The following is a 14,414-nucleotide window of genomic DNA, read 5'->3' on the forward strand; positions in this document are numbered from 1 at the left end:
ACGGCACAAATACAATTTAATGTTTAAAGCGCGAATTATATCTGAAGACTTAAAATCTTAAAGCAAATTTTTTATCCTCGCTGCCGACTACGAGCTGAAATTAAGTCTATCTTAAAACTAGGATGTATTTTTCAATCACTGTTTTGTAGTTTGATGGTCGTCTGATGCTCTTCGAATGGCCATGAATATGCAGCATGTATGGATTTGTTCTGCTGAGCCACGATGTCATGAGCTGGAAGAGGGGCTTGTAATTCTCGGGTCCTGAAGGTACTGTGCGGGGGCTAGTTGCTGGTTATGGTTCGTTGTTGTTGTTCGCTGGTGTTCAAGTGGCCTATGGTATGTGCCGCTGAGCCAAGATATCACTGAAGGCCTCGGGTTCTCAGGTCCTGGTGAATTCGTGTGGGGTGCAGTTGTTGATTCCAAAACCTCTGCTTAAGGTTCAAACATGTTCTTGTCGTTTTGTTGGGTGTAGACGGAGGAGAACGGGACTAGACTGGGGCATGGATGGATTTTAGGAAAATGTATATAAGGGTCATGTAGGGTATGTCACGGTTCGCCAAGACATCACGAACAGGAACAGCTGGCCGTCTACCTCCGGCCTGAAGGGAAGCTACTAATTTAGACCTGGCGTCACGGTGGACAGGGCATGACCAAACAACGTGCTCTATGTCGTGATAACCTTCACCACAGGCACAGATACCGCTTTCTCCGAGCCCAATACGACGAAGATGCGCATCAAATCTATAGTGATTGGACATAAGCCGAGACATCACGCAAATGAAATCTCGACTTACATCCAACCCCTTGAACCACGGATTCGTCGATACCTTGGGTATAATGGAATGTAACCACCTTCCCAGTTCCCCTCTGGTCCAAGAATTTTGCCAACTGATGATCGTATTCTGACGTACAAATGCAAAAAATTCATTAAAAGCAATTGGTCTTTCATAAATTTCACCGTTTGTAGCGCCCACCTTAGCCAACGAGTCCGCTTTCTCATTGCCCGGTATCGAGCAGTGAGAAGGGACCCACACTAAGGTAATCTGAAACGATTTTTCGGATAAAGCACTCAGATGTTCCCGTATTTTCCCCAGGAAATACGGAGAGTGCTTAACATCTTTCATCGATCGGAGAGCCTCAATGGAACTGAGACTATCCGTAAAGATGAAATAATGGTCCGTGGGCATTTTTTCGATGATCCCTAGGGTGTACTGAATTGCAGCTAAATCTGCGACTTTGTTCGCCTTGAAGAATGCGATAAACTACCGTAAGGCCGCCCGCAAGACCCTAGAATTTTTTTATTGTTAGTAAGCTAACATAATTGCTTTTCATGAGAAATTTATGAAACTCAATTATCTGTCTCAGTTATTCGTTTACCACCATCCGAAAAAAGTTCATTTTTTATCGCAAAAGTTAGGGATAATAATGAACCGAGAATAATTCCGCATCATTTTCAGTTGGCAATCCGTAATGACGGGGAATAGCACAAGCTTTTATTCGGCGTTAATATTGCCCAGGGAGGTGGTTCTGCCGAACATCAAAGCTATTCTACTCTCAAAAATAATGCATAATTCGGTAAAAACTAAAACCAACCGTTCTTTTAAGGACGTCTACATATTTCCTATTAAAGCAGTAAAAACCTGTTTTTGCCTCTAATAAAAATTTAATCTAGTCGAGCTGGATTCAGCTCCACCCACGCTGTTTTGTTTTAACGGTAAAGTGGTATTCTACCTAATACTCTGTTCCAGTAAATTAACCAACGCTTTTTTTCGAAGTCATTCAATTTAATAAAAAAAAAGTGGAAATAGGATAATAATTGAAATTTACTGCTTCACAGCATCAAATTGATTAATCTCAATCAGGTGTATTCCCAAACCTTTTGCAAGAAATACATTGACATAAGACAGGCTGTCGTAATTGAACGTTATTTGTTAAGCCCTCGGTTACCCAAGAAACGGATAAGTCCCAAGGTTGATTTCCGTCAGTTTTATTTGAGATAACACCAAATTTCGACGTTTTATACTTTTTAAAATCATTTGGCATTGAAAATTTTTCTCGAATTTCCTAATTGCATGCACTCCATCCTTCGGAAATTTGCGAGGGTAAAAAAATTAAACCTTTGAGAGTTTTATGACATGACACTCTTCCGATTTAGTTGAAATTTTGAACAGGTTATATTTTGGCCCAATGAACAAAATATACATGGTCGGTTCCTGAAATGCGGTAAGGTTTTTTTTTCATACGGCTTTCGCAACCCTATCCACTAGGGTGGGGAAAAGTGATCGATTTTCCAGAACCAAGTTTTTTTGGTTCCTTTTGGGACCCCAAACCATCCTAAACTTACCGGAAGTCGATTGGTTTTGTCTCCGCTTGGCGCATTGCATTTCAAATTTGTATGAAAATTTATATGGGAAAACCTACTTTTTGCATTTACCTATCTAGAGCGCTCAATAATGATCTAATGATGCACTACATTATGTAAAAGTATAGTATTTTAGATGCCTAACAACTTTGCAGAAGGCTCTGAAGATCTAGGATGTACCTAAGAAGAGCTATAGATGTTCAAAGTTGAATATATCGATTTTAATGCAGAAAATTTTGTTTTCTGCCAACATTACCAATGTACCGGCGCAAGTAGGATTCCCATCAGAAAAAAACCTGTCGTAAAGAGTTTATACACTCAGCTGGACCAAACAAAAAAACTCAGTTCAATATTCTAGGCGTAGGTAGAATCTACAACGTGTTTCAAAGGTAGGGATACCATCCGTCCTGATTTAGCAGGACATGTCCTGATTTTGAGATCATATTTGAGCGTCCTGATTTATTTTTCATATTCTAGCACTTGTCATGATTTTCAAGAGACATGCAATTATCTTCAATCACCAAGCTCATATTTCAAGGCACAAGTCGGTGAGTTTTTAACAGAAACGTGAATGTTGCCTGATATTAGAAATTGTTGGAGATTGCCCAATATTTTTTTTTTCATTTCTGGTTGCCAGTTCGAATTCGTCGCTGGTAAAAATCAAAACAAAAGGACATTTTTCTCCGATAAAATTCTTAAAGTAACATTTTATGAGGTAAAATTGTAAAATTTGAAGTGATGACCGTTTTGCGGGCTAAAGAAATAAAGGGGCCTATTACAGTCAACGAGGTGAGCAGCGAGTTACTCGCCTGGCCAATTTAGATATGACAGATGGTGAGTCGGTTGGATCTCGGACGAGTAGCTCGTCTGCGAAACTGCTCCACTCAACTGTCACCAGCCAAGTTTCACTCGCGTTTCCTAATACAACATTTTGCTCGTCAGTGACTCTATGCGAGGCAAATTGCTCGCCTCGTTTCTTGTGATCGGTCCCAAAATCTGGAAAAATCTATAATGCAGAATTTAAAATATCTGGGAGATCATGTTATACATGTTCAATAATGTGAATTATTCTGATAAATCTTGATACCTGACCACACAACGCTCACTGCGTAAATTATTTCTTTGGTTAAGCCTGAGTAAAGTGAATAGTGTTAAACATTTGATAATTTTTATATTTAATTTAAACAGTTTGCGTGTGCTGAATTCTTCGGGGACATACAAATTCCTAAAACTTCGAAGTTGCTTGATAAAATTGGATCGTTCGAGATACATGTTGAATAAATTAACAACCGAATAGCATTTTGAAGTGCAAATCACATACCACCAGTTTGAACCAGAATAAAAATAATTTGGATCAAATTTGTGCCGAAAAAATAGATGTCCTGATTTTTACCTCTGACCAGATGGTATCCCTTTTCAAAGGTTACTTCTGATGGAAATCTGACTAACGCCGGTACACTGGCAGTGTTGGCAGGAAAAATGATTTGCAACATAAATTTCGACATACTCAACTTTAAACATCTCCAGTATTTTTTTGGGACACCCTAGCTTTTGATGTCTTCGGCCAAATTGTTAGGCATCAAAAAACCTACCATTTGAAGTTATGAAACCTATAATTTGAGCCACTTTGAGTTCTTTAGAAAGGAAAATGCAAAAACGTTAGTTTTTCCACACGAATCTCCATATTAATTTGAAAGCGAGTAAAGGCGCTATATCCTTGGTTTTGTAACCCGAACATAAGGAGGAAATACTTATGTTCCATCCCAGGAGATTGGCCAACAAAGGAGTGTACTTTCTTAGCTTTATCACTCCCACCGAATTAGGTATATTACTTCTTACATACGGATCGGTTGGTACGGATTGTCCCCGATCTTAGATTATATTGTATTATATTGCGCTACACAGTAGGCCTGGCCGTTGACAAGAAAAATGTATGGAAATCATTTTTTTAAATGATGGATATCATTTTCCATGATCCTTTCAAGTACTGGCTGTGTTAGTGTAGACTAGACTAGACTAGACAAATCTCCATATTAATTTGAAATGCAATGCGCCAAACGGAGACTAAACCAATCGACTTCTGATAAATTTAGTATTGTTTGGGGCTCCAAATAGAACTAAAAAACCTGGTTCTGGCTTTCTGCTATCAAGTTTCGTTTTTTTCCATATACAGTGATATGCATAAATAAAAGCCCACCTTGTGAATTTAGAAACATTTCTCGATTTCTGGACTTTTATATAGAAATCTGCAGCCGGTATTTCACAATATTGTTTGTTATTTATCACTTTTTCAGATAATTAACGAGTTTTGTCATTTTTGTTGGATTTTGTTTGCTCCATTACATGACTTCTTGAATGTGTGCAAAAATGCGTTGACAGAAATAAAAGCCCACTCCCAAAAAATTATATGGAAATCTTTGAGTAACTCGTCGTTTTCACATGTTATGACAGCTAGGGCTGTGCGATATTATTTACAATCACTCAGTGGCTCAGTTGACGCGATATAAACAAAGTGTTGTTCACATTGGCACATAAAAGTCGATTTTTGTTGTTTGCACAAAGAGTTTTCATCAAAATTAAAATGGGTGGGATAAAAATCAGCATGTAAGTCCAAAATCTAGTAGATCACGACCATTTCGCAGCGGAAGATTGCAGAGAAGTTTGGAATAAGCCGGGGAGCAGTCTGTAAAATTGTGCAGAAGCATAATACTTACGGTTCGCTTGCTGACACATCCCGAAGAGGCCGTCGTCGGAAGACCGATAGCTGGACGGATCAACGAATCATCCGGGAAGTGAAGAAATCTCCAAAAATATCGGTCAAAGTGATTCAGGAAAACCTCTTGTTGGCGGTTTAGGCTAGAACCATACGCCGCAGATTAGTTGAGCATGGACTCAAGAGCAGATTCACAAAAAAAGTCTAATCATTAGCAAGCAAAATTAATTAAAACGGTTGGAATTTGCACGGAAACATGTGAACAAAACCGAAGACGTTTGGAAAAAAGTACTTTGGACTGAGGAATCGAAATTTGAGCATTTCAACAAGAAGCGGCATGAAAGATTGTGGCGAAAGAATGATGTAGGATTGCGGAACGTTATTTGTTTTTTTTTGTGAATTTGCTCTTTATTCCATGCTCAGCTAGTCTACGGCGTTCGGATCTAGTCGAAACAGCCAACAAAAGGTTTTCCTGAATCACTTTGACCGATATTTTTGGAGATTTCTTCACTTCCCGGATGATTCGTTGATCCGTCCAGCTATCGGTCTTCCGACGACGGCCTCTTCGGGATGTGTCAGCAAGCGAACCGTAAGTATTATGCTTCTGCACAATTTTACAGACTGCTCCCCGGCTTATTCCAAAGTTCTCTGTAATCTTCCGCTGCGAAATGGTCGTGATCTACTAGATTTTGGACTTGCATGCTGATTTTTTTCCCACCCATTTTAATTTTGATGAAAACTCTTTGTGCAAACAACAAAAATCAACTTTTATGTGCCAATGTGAACAACACTTTGTTTTTATCGCGTCAACTGAACCACTGAGTGATTGTAAATAATATCGCACAGCCCTAGCTGTCATAACATGTGAAAACGACGAGTTACTCAAAGATTTCCAGTGATTTCCATATAATTTTTTGGGAGTGGGCTTTTGTTTTTGTCAACGCATTTTTGCACACATTCAAGAAGTCATGCAATGGAGTAAACAAAATCCAACAAAAATGACAAAACTCGTTAATTATCTGAAAAAGTGATAAATAACAAACAATCGTGTGGATTGACGGCTGCAGATTTTTATATAAAAGTCCAGAAATCGTGAAATGTTTCTAACACTCAAGGTGGGCTTTTATTTATGCCTATCAGTGTAACGATTCCCCTCCCTACTATCCACACTTCTTTCTAACCTTTTTGTACAACTCTCGAGCGGGTCTTTTGGCCACTAGATTTTGCTTCACCGCATTGTTTGGTTGCTTTCAGGCATGGAAATTACGACAACTTTCTTTATTCTTTCCTTTTTGGGCTGCTCATTCAAGACAAGAAAGGTTGATCTATTGTGATGTTGACCGCGTTTCTGCTGTATGCCGTATTCTGTTAAATTGACGTAAGTGACAGCAAGTGAAATTTTCAGTACGGAGCTCTTATCAAAGCCCTTTGTATACAAATTAAAATATTATTGGATATAATTGTGTTTTTTTGGTGATGTCGTAATCTAAAAGCCGTCCTATCGTTGGTCCATCTGAATGTCAGTTGTACGTTCACAGGAACGTTTCAGCATGTCATACAAGATTGATTCAGCAACTTTCAGCGGTTTAGTATTTGATCATGCCGCATTATTGATTTTGATGTCTAAAATCAAATTTCTTCTCTCGGTTTACATTCTATACATTTTTTCCAAGTCAAAACGGAATCACGTGAAATTTTTCCCGTCGAAAGAAGCAATTTTTTCCAAACAATTTGCTGTCAAAAATTTTCAGATACGTCTACTATAACCACAGCTTTACATTTTGAACAGTGATTCCGGATTCTGAATGTATCAAACCTTATGCATTTTGGCATCACTCGCGTATCGTAGAGCTACGATTGAATTGCGTTCCCGTTTTCAAGTAAAAAGCCATGAAACCATGAAGCTTTTATTCTGATAGAATCACAAACATGACTCATAATATCATGATGAAAATGATAAACAGCATGAGCTATGAAAAGTGTTGTGGATATTATTCATGGCTGCTGCTACAAGCGTTACCTGTCGAATCACGCGCCTGCAAGTATGTTTTGTTTGCAACGAAAGGTACGAGCAAAAGAGTATTTCACTAGAAGTGAAACAGGAGGATCTGGAGTCGTCGACTACTGCAGAAAAGATAGTTTAGAAAGTTTTAGTTGTCAGTATTAACCCTTTAGTGCTCAAATCAAATTTTAGACGGACTTCGAAAAAATCACTATGAAGCTTTATAAACATTTTTTAAGTTTTTGTTAGAGCTTTTGAGAGGTTCAATTGAAGACCGTCTAAAAGCGGCACTGGACACTAGAGGGTTAATTACTTGATAGTCACAGATTTATGTTCTGCAGTGAATGAAAGGATTATACTAATGAAATTGGTGCAGTGATTTTACTAGAGCAAATAACTGAGCTACAATATCTTGTCAACAGCATTTTAAACAAATACCAACCATTGCGATGGTTGACACCCATCTTAAGCTCAAAGCAAAGTTTTCGGCAGATTGTTCAATTGCAATAGAAAAGACATATGTTTTACTATTTACTCGTCAGATACAAAAGTTTGACTTGTTAATACAAAGATACTTTCACTTGTGATTATTTGCATTTGTAATATTTGTATTAGCGTCAATGGTTGAATGGTTGATGTGGACTGGCGTGGTAAACTTTGCTGTTTTATTCGATAGCAGTTATTTACTGATAAGTCCCCTATGTGGGTAACCAACTGTACACAGAACTAACCAAGCTTTCTAAAATCGTATATGACATGATATGAGGAAATTTTACCCCAAAAGTTGTTTATTAGTTTTGAGTTTTGATTTCACCCTACTCAAACTTCCCGACCGAAATCTAACATCGTTAGTTATACCCTTCGCTGTAGCACTCTCTATACCGGCATACGGCACGTTCAATAATTCAAGAGTTTTCACTTTGGCTGTCGGCTGCCGGACCTCGTTCTACACTCCGCACTCGTTTTTAGCCATTTCGCCGGTGCTTGTCTCATTTCGGACAAATTAGGTTAGAATACGTCCCAATAATTAATGATGTTTCATCACACTTAAAAGCTTTTCGCTTACAAAATTCTCATTCTCATACCATCCTTCAGTGTGCAGTCGAGAAACATTGCAACGGAAATGCAATTACTCACTGGCGCCGGAATAGAGGAATGATGCATCATTATCGTATTGTTTTGTCGTAAATTTATTCAGAAAGACCAGCATGCTATCAAGCAGGGTAAGAATACTTTCGACAATGACTCCGAAAGAACGAAGGCAATTATTCACTTAAGCAGGAGTAAAAGTTGCTGCATTTGGAATTTGGTTCATGTCATCAAAAAATGAAATTAAGTACAAAAAAACAATATTGCACGCTATAGCCTGTGGGGCTAATATTGATATTGTTTTTGGTACATTTTGCTTGTGGTGTAGGATAAGAACGACGATACACCGTACCCCAATGCTGAGACGAAAAGAACTTCCAGCTCGAAAAGATCCTTGACCGGATTAGGAATCGAACCCGATATCACAACCGTGGGGAGAGCTAGCCGATCGTCATCACTAACCACAGAGCTACGAGGACCACATGTAGTTAAGTGTGGACGGTGATATTGAACCAAAAATGCAACTTTCGTTTTTGGAATTCAACCTTTTGTTCAAAATGATACTAAAAAAAAACAATCCATCATGATTTTAACCAAATTATAAGATTATACTATGCCAAGTCAGTCATCGAACACATCGTAATACATAATATATAAACTGAAAAGTATTGTTTACTGTAAAATCTACAGCCAAAAATTCGAGACCAAACGCTACATTCAAAAACGAGTAAAATCACTTTCTTCTTTCACTTCACGTCCTTCTGCCATTTGTGGCTCAGCCTCTGTTGTTTGGCGTCGACAGTACCTCACACTGCTTATGCTAGCCGGAATGAAGTACACCAGTGCCAGTGCCAGAAAGTAGCCACCGTAGACCTTGAACTGATCGCGCGGGGACAGCATCAAGCCGGACTCGGAGATGACCACCACGGTCAGGATGGACTGAAAGGCCAGCGCGATGAATGTGTTTATACCGAAAATTAACCCGAAACTATCCTCCTCCAGATATTTGGCGACCGTCGCGCTAATGATTCCAATTTCAGCAGAAGTGGCAATTTTGTCCGGTAGAAAAGAAAAAAAGAATGAAGTGTTGATCAAAAGCGGCAAACGTTTATGTATTCTGGACAGTAGAAGTTGCAGCGTTGTGGCAATTTGGATAATTGGAAATGTTTCACTAACTGTGGCCGCTTTGTTTGTCTTTTGCGGGCGTGGAAACGTGATGTAAGTGGACAATTCGGAAGGAAAATCGTTTCCAATGAAAATGAACAACACTACAAAAACTCGTTTTCGTTTCTTACATTGGAAAAGTTATTGAACTCAGTTAGACTTGTGGATTCACCGGAAGTACAATATAAAATAATTATTTTTCCAGTTGTGCAACTGACTAGAGTGAACACGGTGCAGGATGCGGCAGGAAAAATGTGAAAATGTTAAAACTTCAATATTGGGTTAGTTTGGGTATCTAATGACTTACTCCTGTTGACAGTGTACTTGTTTTCTGTCAAGTGCTGGATCTGAATACCGATTTTTTTTTTTAAAGAATCTAATAAAGGTAACTAAACTTTAAAATGATGCCAAAGTAGATAAAAAAGATGGAAATAGAATCCGAGAAAAAAACCAAAACAAATCTTTTTTTCCCTGATGCACCCTGTATTTTTTGCAAAACGATTTGCAAGTTCAAAACCCCTACTAACACACAGAGAGTTCTGAGTAAGAATCCCCAGGATACCGATTAACACGGTGACGGAATCGTAAAAGGAATCGCAAACACGATCCGGAGGATTCCCACTCACGATTCTTATTCAAGAATCTTAGAGCCATATACAGGGCATTTCAAGGACGCTCACGAATGAGGAATCCTAGAGAACCTATGCGAATCGTATGTGTTCGTCCGGGAACCTTGGTAATATTATTCGTATTTTTTTTTTTAATTTCTAGCCTACGAATTCACTTCCGAAGGAATGACGTATGTGAATTGATTGATCAGTTACTCAAACCGATAGAGGTTAAATTAATCGTTTCATAACTTCTGCTTAGCTTGTATTATTCATATTAAAGGTAATGCAATAAAGCCTTTAATAGTGACAAAACATGAGCCTGTGGCAAAATTTATATCTTCTATTCACAAATCCAACAGCAATGTTGCGTTAGCTTAGTGAACATTCTTTTCAGTCCCAAACCACACGAAGGCAGGTCATCCCCGGTGCATCATCGTGCAGATACATTTCCCAAATCATCCCTTTCACTCACAGCTTACCTGGCCATTGTAATCATGAACATGTAAAGAACACCGAACAGTATGTAAACAACGTATGCCGCCCAAATGTTCGTCGAGAAACCAGAATATAGTATCAATCCGCCTTGCAGAGCCGAACACAGCGTCAGTATCCAGAGGGCCCACTGCTCGAATATCCGGTTCGCCACGTAACCAGCTGCAATGGCACTGATTGCGCCAAACAAGGTCAGCAGTGCTTCCGCACCACCGTTGTACAGGTATTCCTGATCCTGGTCGATTTCGTGCCACAACAGCTGGACGTAGATTTGCACCTGAATGAAGCCGGCCATCGCGAGCGACCACCAGAGGCTCCACTGGACTACGGTCATGTTTCTCAAGTAGGCTGCCGTAAAGTGAGCCCAGAGTAGACGGCCAGCTCGGTGGCAAGAAAAACGAGTCTTCGGAACAGTGACGTTGGCAGTACCTGGAGACCGGTCATTTAATGACTCAGGATGCATACCGGAGGCGACGGTGTTCGACCGTGCTTGGGACAAATTAGCATTGGTTTCGTCCACTGGATTATCGCCGTCGGCGATTTGGCTAGACGAAACTGTGGGAGCAATGAAAGAAAGAAAAATCAGCTGAATTTGTCATTAGTTGATAAGAGAATTACGAAGGCTAGCCACATAAAAAAGCACCACCAGCAACAATAATGAATATTAATCTTCATTAACGTCGGTATAATATTCAGCCCAATTTAATGATAAACTTTCTAACTACCACAGACCTTCTAACGCTTTTCTCAAATAAATCAAATTTCCAGCAATTTTGCATTGCGTACAATCACCTGGAAGAATACTCACGACGATTCGATCGACAGTGGTGTGGTTGTCATTTTTAATTTCCTCCCCAGCATCCTGTGGTTGTCGATGGATTGCCTCGTGGTCATTCTGGATTTTGGCACTGGCTGCTGTGACATCGCTTGTATCCAATGCTGTCGGCTGATGCTCGCTAGAGTAAAAGTAAACGCTGCTTTTGACCGATGGTAAAACGAAAGACCACAGCAGAGAAAATCCCTGAGCTGCATGAATCGGAGCAAAAACGAAAATTGAATGAAAAAAACATTAGGTTGCTGTACAACTCGGGCTGGGACAATAAAACAGGGTGGTTTTCTAATTTCATTAGTAAGTTTGTTCGTTGCGGAAAGGCAGAAGCGGCCCATTTTTGGTAAGATCCATTGTGACATGGAACATTGCTGATAAATTTAGCTTGTTACCATGAGTAGGCGCACCATTTCGGATATTTTTTTGCTTCTTCATCGTTTGATCTCAATTCTCGGCGTCAACAATGATGGTAGCAAACATGGGACACTCCATGTTGGTTGACCTTTGGAGGCAGTTTCGTTAAATGGAAATTTTCCCATTGGCGAGCCGCCCAATTTGTGCTGTAATTATGGGGTTCTTTCGTAGACCGATGGTAAGTGTACCAAGCGGTGCGATAACAATATATATGGGCATCATTTTTTTTTGAAAATTGTTTTTATGCTTTGATGATTCTGTTGAAAATTACTTGCGATGAGTGATGGTAATATCCTCTGGAACCTTTTAATCCAGTGTGCTCTTTTTGGCATTCTGATACTGAAGGTTGAACTTGTACGGGAACAAAACAAATTTCACTCTTTGGTTGTTCTTCAATGTAATGCTGAGTCAACTGAATGCTGCCAGTGGTTTTATTTCAACAATTACAAAGTGGAGGGTTGGCGCTCAAACTTCAAAAGAATATGAAGAATCCAACGTTCTTGATTTACACATTATAACAGTTGTAATATGAGTGTTGTTTCGTACATAACAATTGAAAATTGTGTTAATTGCTGTTGACACTTTCTCTCTTTCGTTCGCCCACAGGTAAAATCTCTCATGGAAGGTACATTCAAGCTACTTGGAAGGATATTTATAGTAAAAGGTACGGTACTGGATAGACTGAAGATCTCAACAGCAATAGACCAACTTTTCCGAACTATCTTGAATGTTTCATAGGTAACTTTTTTGTTTCAAATGACATTTGAAAAGTTTATTCTTTAGAAAATCGATCATCCATTTCCCGATTCACTCCACACCACATTCTATAAAAAGTAACACTGCATGTTGTCTTCAAGTTGACGCTATCAAAAACTGACAAATGTTTTTATTCACGCGCTGTTCCCAGTTCAGATACTTTTTTATTTTCTGTAAGGACAGCAAAACAACAACAACAATATCGCACGCTTAGCCTTGGGGCTAAAAGCGGTCTCGATCAACTAGATTAGTTGAGGGAAATCGTTATCGATATTGTTTTTGGCACATTTTGCATGTGTAGGATAAGTACAACGATACACCGTGCCCCAGTGCTGGCCGAGAAAATTTCCAGCTCGAAAAGATCCTCGACTCGATCGGGAATCGAACCCGATATCACAACCGTGTGGGAGAGCTAGCCGACCGACATCGCCAACCACAGAGCCACGGGGACAGCAAAATATATTTTTAAATTATCTACAAAGACAAGACCAGTGAGAACTCTAATAAGAGTATATATAGGTTAGGGTGGGGAAAATTGATCGATTTTCCAGAACAAAGATTTTTTGGTTCTTTTTGGGGTCCCAAACAACCCTCAATTTACCTGAAGTCGATTGGTTTTGTCTCTGCTTGCCGAATTGCATTTCAAATTTGTGTGAAAATTCATATGGGAAATCCTACTTTTTGCATTTACCTTTCTAGAGAGCTCAATAATGCTCTAATAATGCACAACATTATGTTAAAGTATAGTATTTTAGATCAATCAAAGAAATAGTTATCGGTTTCCGTTATACTCTACTAAATTTTTTGGAAATAAATATTGAAATTCAGTCCGCAAATATATATTTCGACTGTGACGTACAGTCTTCCTCAGTGCTTTTGTGGACTGGTCCACATAAGCCTTGAGGAAGACTGTACGTCACAGTCGAAATATATATTTGCGGACTGAATTTCAATTTTTATTTCCAAAAAATTTAGTAGAGTATAACGGAAACCGATAACTATTTCTTTGATTGATCTCAATCACTCTGCTAAGACGCTCGTTATAGATTTTCTAGATTTGAGTATTTTAGATGCCTAACAACTTTGCAGAAGACACTGAAGAGCTAGAATGTCCCTAAGAAGAGCTATAGCTGTTCAAAGTTGAGTATGTCGATTTAAATGCAGAAAATTTTGTTTTCTGCCAACATTACCAATGTACCGGCGTCAGTTGGATTCCCATCAGAAGTAACCTGTTGTAACGAGTTTATACACTCATCTAGACCGAGTAAACAAATTCAGGTCAATATTCTTGGCGTAAATAGAATCTACAACGTGTTTCAGAGGTTACTTCTGATGGAAAACTGACTAACGCCGGTACACTGGCAGTGTTGACAGAAAAAATGATTTGCAACATAAATTTCGACATACTCAACTTTGAACAGCTCTAGTATTTTTCTGGCACACCCTAGCTCTTTAGTGTCTTCGGCCAAATTGTTAGGCATCCAGAAACCTACCATTTAAAGTCTTGAAACCTATGGTTTGAGCTCTTTAGAATGGAAAATGCAAAAAATTTGGTTTTTCCATACAAATCTCCATATAATTTTGAAATGCAATGCGCCAATCGAAGACAAAACCAATTGACTTCCAATAAATACAGGATTGTTTGGGGCCCCAAATAGAACAAAAAAAAAACTTGGTACTGGCTTTCTGCTATCAAGTTTCGTTTTTTCCATATAACGATTCCCCACCCTATTGTATATGTACATATTCTACCATATCTCCGGAACGCCTTGACCAATATTCACTAAATTTGACGTACATATGTTTCTTACACATTAGAGGCAATCAAAAGCGTATTAGAAATAGGAAAGCAGCCTCTTGAATGTGGGAGTGGTTGATTTTCGAACAAGCCCATGTATAATTTTCGCTTTGCATACAAAAAACACGCATCTATCAAAATTTGATCGCAATAGAGTCACAAATTATCGCAAATTGCTTCGGTC

At 39.0% G+C, this 14,414-nt stretch overlaps 2 protein-coding genes across 9 annotated transcripts in view; one reads left to right on the top strand and one right to left on the bottom strand.

Annotated features, from left to right (window-relative positions):
• Positions 1-14,414, top strand: part of LOC129725096 (potassium voltage-gated channel subfamily KQT member 1-like) — a 612,086-nt gene that overhangs the window by 148,572 nt on the left and 449,100 nt on the right. Inside the window, exon 3 of one of the 5 annotated variants that reach the window (XM_055680531.1) lies at positions 12,283-12,340. The exons of 3 other annotated variants lie outside the window; for them this stretch is intronic. The gene's annotated coding sequence lies outside the window, so the exon portion shown is untranslated. Of the gene's footprint in view, positions 1-12,282; positions 12,341-12,397; positions 12,415-14,414 lie in introns of those variants that run through there. One more of the 5 variants, XM_055680532.1, reaches the window with a different exon arrangement.
• The window catches only part of LOC129725099 (thiamine transporter 1-like), a 76,727-nt gene continuing 71,051 nt past the window's right edge, over positions 8,739-14,414 (bottom strand). For 3 of the 4 annotated variants that reach the window (XM_055680552.1, XM_055680550.1, XM_055680554.1), the window contains 3 exons: positions 11,226-11,459; positions 10,421-10,988; positions 8,739-9,187 (listed from right to left, as the gene is read on the bottom strand). In XM_055680552.1, coding sequence (XP_055536527.1) covers positions 8,884-9,187; positions 10,421-10,988; positions 11,226-11,459 — 1,106 coding nt within the window. In that variant the 3' untranslated portion in view covers positions 8,739-8,883. The remainder of the gene's footprint in view (positions 9,188-10,420; positions 10,989-11,225; positions 11,460-14,414) is intronic. The other variant, XM_055680553.1, reaches the window with a different exon arrangement.

Source organism: Wyeomyia smithii, chromosome 2, assembly GCF_029784165.1.
Source record: "Wyeomyia smithii strain HCP4-BCI-WySm-NY-G18 chromosome 2, ASM2978416v1, whole genome shotgun sequence".
In the NCBI taxonomy this organism is placed as follows: domain Eukaryota; kingdom Metazoa; phylum Arthropoda; class Insecta; order Diptera; family Culicidae; genus Wyeomyia; species Wyeomyia smithii.